At 34.9% G+C, this 8797-nt stretch overlaps 1 protein-coding gene across 2 annotated transcripts; it reads left to right on the forward strand.

Annotated features, from left to right (window-relative positions):
- Nucleotides 1-525: 525 nt before the first annotated feature.
- LOC125859522 (uncharacterized) lies at nt 526-6849 on the forward strand. 2 transcript variants are annotated; one of them, XM_049539290.1, is made up of 5 exons: nt 526-867; nt 2606-2903; nt 5235-5393; nt 5568-5863; nt 6485-6849. In XM_049539290.1, exons 1-5 carry the CDS (start codon nt 664-666, stop codon nt 6665-6667), a joined length of 1140 nt encoding a protein of 379 aa, XP_049395247.1. In that variant the 5' UTR covers nt 526-663; the 3' UTR covers nt 6668-6849. The 2 variants fall into 2 exon arrangements, with proteins under 2 accessions (XP_049395247.1, XP_049395248.1); XM_049539291.1 differs by having other exon boundaries at nt 528-867; nt 6488-6849.
- The last annotated feature ends 1948 nt before the right edge of the window (nt 6850-8797 follow it).

The raw sequence follows: 8797 nt of genomic DNA on the forward strand, positions 1-8797 counted from the left end.
CCACCATTAACCGGTAAATATGCCCTAGGCCTCAACATTATGTACAAATATGAAGAAATATAACTGCCCAAAATTATGAAAAATACCAAATGCATCGACTTGGATCATAGCACAAACCATAATTCGAGTTTTTGCTTATCTTGATTAAATATCACCATGATGACATATAATTTTTATTTTTTTTACATTACATAACAACTGAATAGAATTTACTATGAGCAGTAATGAAAAAATAAATAAAAGAGTTTACCAAAAAATACTCTAGTCTTTATATTTTATGAATTTCAGCCAAAAACATTAAGTAATATATAATAAGGAAAATTATGAAAATAAGTAAATTTGTTAATTAGCTAATATAACTATAATTGAATTAATTACCAATCGCATCATAGCAAGAGTAATATATAAAAGTGGATAACTATTTTTAATAATATCATGTGAGACGGAGAATGGAACAAGTTAATATGAGAATTCCCAACATATAAATTGAGAGTTGAATTATGAAGTGATAAGTTAATAAAGCAATTATTATGTGAGTCAAATTCTTTGTTAAGAAAATTCATATGAGAAATAAACCCTAAAAAATTGAAACACTTAGATGGATGCCAGACGTTGCTTGTTTGAAACGCCATTGTATTTCTGTGAATCAAAGTGAGAAGAAAGATGAAGAAGAGACGTTCATCGGAGACGAAGTTGTTGAAAGAACTGTTACTTTATGCGGCCAGCGCCGCTTTAAGCAGCCTTGTTTTGTTTGTGGGGCTCCGACAACTTGACCCGAATCGACAGGCTTCCAAAAAGGCTCTTGAGCACAAGAAGGAACTTGCTAAGCGCCTTGGTAGACCTATCATTCAAACCAATTCCTATGAGGTTACTCTCCAGTCTCCTCTCTGTATTTCCCCTTTTTCAGTTTTCCAATTTTTTGTCATATAGTTACAGTCGCTTAGTTTTGATCATCCATTCTTAACCAGATATGGGTTGAGTCCACTTGGGTAGGGTGCAAATCCGTATTTAGTTGGGCCAATACTTTTTTTTTTGCTTTAGATTTCCATTACTGATCACAATGGTCTATTGTGTAGTACTGTTTAGAATGGAACAAGCATGCTACTTAGCTGAAATTGTAAATTCCTGGGGTAAGCTTGCATGCTCAGCTTTTTTTAAAAAATATTTGGTTTTATATTTTAGAGTTTGGTAAATTTGGTTTTTTTTTTGGGCTTTGTTTGCTGGAGGAGCTAATTCTTTTTAATAAGAAGATAGTGTGTGTTTTTGGGTCTTGGGTGGGGGATGGGAATTGGCTTGTCATGGATGTGTCGTTATGAGATGGAAGGAGCAATGCTATGACACAGCAGTAGATATTACCCATATTTGAGGGGCATCGGCTGATCCATGACAAGAGATACTTCAGAAGTTGTTCTAGCATGGCGGAACAGAGAGGGGAATATGTCGCCATAAGGAGAGATGGAAGATTGTCTCTGCCTTCATTTGGTGGACAATATGGAAGGAAAGGAATCAGAGATGCTTTGAAAACAAGAGCATCCCTTTCCGGAGTTTGAAGATGAACTGCTTAGTGACCTTTTATTTTGGTGTATCCATGTTCTCCCCAAAGAGGTGGAGGATATTACCCATATTTTAGACAGTTTAGGAGGGGTGTAGGTGATTTGGTTGTTCTCTCTATACTACTGCTGTAATTACTACTGAAATACACTACTAGTGTATTTCTTGTTTATAAATTTGTTAACTTTTTCAATAGGATAAATAAAGTGTTAATAGAAAAGTTTGAGTCTCTATGGTAAAATATGCTACTATTAATTAGTATGCAGTTGAGTTGACCATCCTTTATTCAGTGAACAATCTGTTGGTCGAGCAATAATCATGGCATTGTGCTTGTCAAACAGACAGACTGTGTTTAGTATGGAGGACAGTGTATCCAATCATTTAAGTATTTGGCTGACTTGGATCCAAAGTAAACGTCTTACTTCAAAATGGGAAGACTTTCCTCATTGATGGGAGGAAGTTCCTTTTCTTTATAATTATCTTAACTCTTTACTTTTTTTCACTTGCTTCTTTTCAAAAAAATCACTTGTTTCAACCAACAATTAGACACTGTTTCAGATTTTACTAAAACACTGTCCGTTTCTCATTTCCTCAATCTTGTAGGATTACCATATTTATATATTCAACCAAACATGGAAAACTGATAGACATTAATTTCCAAAACCTTCCATGGAGAACATTTTTCCGTTGATACGAAATGCACCGGAACCCAAAGTTCCTAAAACTTGCACTGCTTATTTCATCCAAAGTTCCTAAAACTTGCACTCAGTCTGATTTACATGATGATCGTATATTTCATTTTAATTTAATATTCCTTGATGAGCTGGGATCAAATTTGTGTGCTGGTTGATTGTGATCACTTCCCTACTGGTCTACGAGAGCTTTTTCCCCTTGAAATAATTTGGTTCACAAGGATGCTATGATAACTAATTATAACTACATGCTTTATTAATTTGGTATGCTATATTTCCTTATTGGTATGCTTGGTAATGTGCAGTCAAAAGCAATCATTTTCATATTGAATTATTTAATCCCCCTTATGCCTTGTCAACAGGATGTTATAGCCTGTGATGTAATCAACCCTGATCATATAGATGTGGAATTTGATTCCATTGGTGGATTGGAATCTATTAAACAAGCTCTATTTGAATTGGTAATTCTTCCCTTGAGGAGGCCTGAACTCTTTCATGGGAAGCTTCTGGGTCCTCAAAAAGGAGTTTTGCTCTATGGACCCCCTGGAACTGGAAAGACAATGCTTGCCAAAGCAATTGCTAAGGAATCAAGTGCTGTTTTTATTAACGTGAGAACATCGAATTTGATGAGCAAATGGTTTGGTGATGCCCAAAAACTCGGTGAGTTAGATCTTGTCCTTACTCTTTCAAGATTCTTTCTCAGCATTATCTTTCCTTGTTTTGATTATTCAAATTTGCTTGGCCCTTGTTTTACCTGTGAATATTGTCTCAATTGTAATTCAGGCTCGACAAGCATTATTCCACTGTGAATAAGATATCCAAGAGACCCTAGTGTTTTGCAACTTTATTAGTATATTATTTTTTGAGGGGATTAAAATTCATCAGAGGAGGAGTTGCTTAGTTTTGGGCAGTCCATAACAGTTGTGTAGTTATCATTCTTTATGGAATTATTTCAAACAAAGTCTTTTAGGGAATAAACAAAAACTTGATTTCAAGTCTCTTCTGCTAAGTTTTGATTGCATTCTTTCCATATTTCTGTGCACAATAGGAAGGCCAAGTCATGAAATGCACTTTTAGATACATCTCTCTTTCGATTGAAATTTTTTCTTTTGTCTATCGTATGGTGTTCTTCTCCTTCTGATTTATTCTTATTGAGTAGGGTAAAGAGTAGAGCGCGCACCGTTTTTTCCTGGGTGTTCTTTGCATAAAATCTCAAATGGAGCTGCATTGCCCATTGGTAATTTTTGAAATCAAAATTTCAAAGTGAACATATTCTACTAGGATTTGCAACTGCATTGGTTTGAGCTGATTCGGCAGTTTAGAAGTAGTTCTTTCAATATTGTAACCTTTGATCCACAGAGTAACCTGTCTGTTGCTAACAAATTTCAAACAAGTTTCTTGCATAAAAATCCAAGGATCAGCATGGGAAGTCCAAACTTGCGCAACATGAGGATATAAAACACAAGTATAATGATTATTGCAATAAGAGACAATTTTTAAGTGCATGCTTCATTTCTGACTTATAGGAATAGGGTAAAGAATCATAGATTATCAAAACAAAAATAATAGAAGTGAAGAGGGAGAAAGGGTTGGAACATCAAAAAAGCAATTATCAGATTTCTTGTCCTACACTTTATAGGAATATTTGTATAGACATTGTAGGTGTTGTCCCATTCATCTTTGGGTTGGAAGAACTCTACTAACAATGGTTGCAAGAAGCTGATGGCAGATTTCTATCTACCACTATGAAGTGATTAGTGCAAACCACATCTAATCTACAATTTTTTTCCTTATTTTGGGATTAGTAAAATCTTGGGACTCCACAGTCCTCGGGCATTGGTCTAGTGATAAGAGAAAATGCTGATGTGTGGGTCAGGTGCAAGTCACAAGTTTGAGCCTTACTGCAGATAAAAGCCTAATATTTAAGTGAAGAATAATAGACTGATGGGCCCATTATCCACTGTGTCACCGTGAGCCAATACCCTGGGCGGTTTCTTTGTTATTATAAAATAATCTTGAGACTCCACCTTAGTTGGAAAGAAGGAGAGGTGAGACAGCATGATGTTAGAGGGGGAGATGAAAATGAAACTCGGAGAGGAGAGTGTGGATTGCATAACACGGAGTAGTGTTTGCTGGTGACATCAACATTGAGACATTTGGAAAAGAGGGAAAGATGAAGGGAAAATATTGCAAGGAGAGGTTAGTGGCAAGTGAGAGCACTTGATAAGTAACGAAGATTGTTGTAGGTTGTCAGTTGGTGCAAAATGTAGTTAAAGATGCTCTATTTTGTATCGGAATGAAATGGAATTACATAGAGCAGAAGGATACAAAGAATGCACATAACTGACTACAACTAATTTGGATGGATGTTGATTGACTAGTTTTGTCAAAGGCTTGTTTAAAGTGTGCTTCAGCCCTGAAGCGACGCTCAAAACGTATTGAGCGCTTTGCCTCGCTTAAGGGTGCTTTTGTATTGTCATCAAGGTTCTAAGACATATTTTGCCTTGACAATGAGCCTTTTCTGAATAGGCGACACTAATATGAATATAGGTGGACTTCCATACCATAGGCAGTCCCTTTGCACTGAAGCGAAGGAGCAAAAGTATAAGGTGTTTTTGTCTGACATGAGGTTTGATTCTGGTTTGAACATTGGTGGCAGGTGTTCATTGTCTTAATAACAAAAGTAAGTTTGGCGTTTCTTGGGAGAAACTTTAGTTATGCTATAGAAATAAATGCACAAAAATTTCACCAAGAAATCTTACAAATACCCCCACCCCTACACCCCAAAAGAAAAAAACAAGATGAGGTTGTTTAAAGCTCTGAAGGAGAAACAATCTTATTGTAGTCTTAGTTGTTCTTAGAATTCTACGTGTGATTGCCTGTGTTACAGATTTGTATTAAGTGACTCAAAAAAGTGGTTCATATAGGGTTAGTTATTCAACTTGATGTTAAGACTTCTTCATTGATTTCTCCGTCTATATTTTTATACAGTTGCTGCAGTGTTTAGTTTGGCGCATAAACTTCAGCCAGCAATTATATTCATTGACGAAGTGGATAGCTTTTTGGGTCAGCGCAAGTCTACTGACAATGAGGCGTCAACAAACATGAAGACTGAATTCATGGCTTTATGGGATGGTTTTACCACAGATCGTAGGTGCACCCCTTAATGAGATGATTCTTTATTTAGTAGCTCTCATCACCGTCATGCATATTGCAATATTTCCCCAAGAAATTATGCAATTTGAGATGGTTGTCTTTTATCTAGTTAATGATTTAGCCAAGGAAGTTCTGGTGACTTTATTTACTGTGGTTATGTTTATGTAGAAAATGCACGGGTTATGGTTCTTGCTGCTACTAATCGGCCATCTGAGCTTGATGAAGCAATTCTTCGACGTCTTCCTCAAGCCTTTGAGATTGGAATGCCTGACCACAGAGAAAGAACTGAGATTTTGAAGGTGATCCTGAGGGGTGAGAAGGTAGAAGGTAACATCGACTATGACGGCATTGCTAGTCTCTGTGATGGATACACTGGTTCTGATCTTCTAGAGCTATGTAAAAAAGCTGCCTACTTCCCCATCCGGGAATTGCTTAATGATGAGAAGAGTGGAAAGCTAACAGCGGTTAGTATTGTATTCTTTTTCTCAAATTTCTATTTTGAAGTTGTACTCCTTCAGAAAATATTGCTAAATGATGGTTACTGACACAAATGTAGTTTTAGGGACTTTTGCCTTATCTGATGAATGCACGTATAAAAAAAGGATAGGGAAAAATTAAGATTGAAGTACAGCTTTTTGGGCTACAAGGAACAGCTAGTCCACTTGAACTGATTCAGTCTCCTCCTAAAAACATGTCTGTACACTGCAGATAGTGTTGTCTTTGTTTCTAGAAAGGGAACTTCTCAGATGTCTCCTCTGATACTGAACAATGAAATCTCCTTTATACATGCTACCCTTTTGAATTTTCTGGATATCAAACAGAATTAGGAGTCGAATTTAACGATGTAACAGGCACCACAAGAAAATTAAATATAGAAACAGAAGGACTAGTCAAAGATCTTTTCGTTTCTTTTTGTTCTCTCTAAACAAACTCTGCAACTGCCATACAGTTATTGCTTCACATGGTGTTAAAAGAGCTATAAGCTCTTAAGCTATCGAATTACAGTAACAAGGTTGCTTAAAGAGAGGGGCATTGGCAATTTGTCTTGGTTAGGCTGGGTCTAAGTATCCTTATTTCTCTTAAAGCAGGAGCCGAGGCCACTGTTGGAATTGGATTTGGAAAAGGCTTTAGCTACGTCGAAAAAGACAAAGGTTGCTGCAAGTGAATATAGCAGGTTAAGTTCAAGGCATGCAGATTCAGATTCTGCAATTAACGAGATTTCTAAGCTTGTGGTTTCCCATATTTTGAATCTCCAGTCAGATAACTAGGATTCTTAATTAGCTATATGATTTCCTATAATTTATCAGTCTGTTTAAAGTTTGATTTATTCATTTTTGGTGGCTATTGTGGATGTTGCAGAATTCCTTTAGACCACTGTAGTTCAGCTATTAACTTGTAAGAGCATTGCATGATTGTCACGGCATAGTGGTAAAAAATGGCATATTTTTTTCCATCCTGGGTGGTACTAACATATTTCATTTTGTTTAATTGGGTTGGTGTTGAGAAGTTGCATGCATATATGTGAAATTACAATATTTGTTCTTGGCTTAAGTCATCAGTGGTCCCTTAAAGTTGTCTGCATAATTCACTTAGGGCCCGTTTGGCCATGCGATATGATATCATGATATGGAATCATGAGATGAAATTGAAGGTTTGTTTGGACATGCGATATGAAATTTTTGTGTTGTATATTTTCTTATAAACAAAAAAATCCCATAAGTTGTAAAACTATTAAAATAGCCCCAATTTTTTATTCAATCTTATCAAATAAATAAAAAATTATAAAATCGCATAATAAATTATTACAAAGTTATTCGTTCTTCACTTAAGTAATTGTTTTATCTAACTTTAATTTAATAAAAAAAATTGAACATAAATTGTAGTGTACTAGTCTTTAATATAATCCTCGCACATAGTACAAACAATTTCCTCACGTTGAACTTGCATTTCTCGATCATGTGACCGAGAAGACGAACCAACATTGTTACTTTGAGCCATTTGTTGGTCAATATCTTCTGCAACTATATCTTCATGTTCATAGACCATAAATATTTCATCACTACTTTGGTATTTTCGCAAATAATTATGTAACATTGCACAAGCTATGACAATTTTCACTTGTGTATCAATATCATAATGGTTCATGCCTTGTTTCAGTATTCTAAATCTATTTTTCCAAGCTCCAAAAGTCCGTCAATCACATTGCGCAAAGATGAATGTCTATAATTAAATAGTTCTTTGGCATTTTGAGGCTCTCTTTCACTTCTTCGATAATCTTGCAAATGATAGCGTAGTCCTTTGTATGGAACTAAAAATCCTTTTGTGTTTCGGAAACCAGCATCAACAACATAATATTTATCTACCAAAAAATATTTTATAAAGAATTACTAAAAGCATATGTGACGTAAATGAGACAGTTTTGTGTAAATAAATAATATTTATTCTAAGGATGTAATTTAAAGTTACCATGTGGCGGAAATATGTAACTAAATACTAATAACTTACACATAAAATATAAATGTGCACTTATTAAGACCATAAAATAAATTTATTAATGTGATTGAAATTTTACCTTAAACCAAGGCCAAAATCGAGTATTATGTCGAATTTTGGAATGTACACCAGTCATATTTTTTGGTTGTATAAATGTTGGTGCTATCTTACTAATTGCCTCGGCAACTATTTTAACATGCCGGTTAATTGTTTCAAGTGAATGTTGAAAAGTTTCACAATCGTGAGGTGTGAGTTAAAGTGACTATATGTTGGTGAGAATAATAAATTTTAAAAAGTAATGATGTGATTATAAATTTTATTTACATATGAAACAAATGGTTAGTAGATATAAATGTGAGGTTGTTTTAACAAAATATAAACTAATGGATCAATTATTGTATTAAAATATCTCAAATCATGATATGAAATCATCATGTAATTTCATATCATGGTTTTTGGAGAATATGGTATCACCTCTCATGATATGGAATCATGAGATGGAATCAGCGTAAAATCACATGTCCAAACGCTGATTCCATCTCACGATACCATATCGTGATATGGTATCGCATGGCCAAACGCCTACTTAGACACCTCAACTAAAACTAGTACCTATTGAACACTTTTATCAATATAAAAATTGTTCTTATTAGGCATTTTTTGATAATCAGCAAAATATGTGAAGAGTGTGTGATACACTTGCGGTGACGTGGCAAAACGGCTAATTAAAAAATAATATGTGGCACTGGGCACCGAAAATTATAAAAAAATAATTTTGTTTAAAATTATTTCAAACACTTTTTATATCTAATTTTTTTAAAAGAAAAAGAAAAAAATGAAAATGTCAACCTATTCTACCCAACCCCACTCCTACCCACCCCCGTTTCATCTTCATCTTCTTCCCA

Source organism: Solanum stenotomum, chromosome 3 (assembly GCF_019186545.1).
Source record: "Solanum stenotomum isolate F172 chromosome 3, ASM1918654v1, whole genome shotgun sequence".
Classification (NCBI taxonomy): Eukaryota; Viridiplantae; Streptophyta; class Magnoliopsida; order Solanales; family Solanaceae; genus Solanum; species Solanum stenotomum.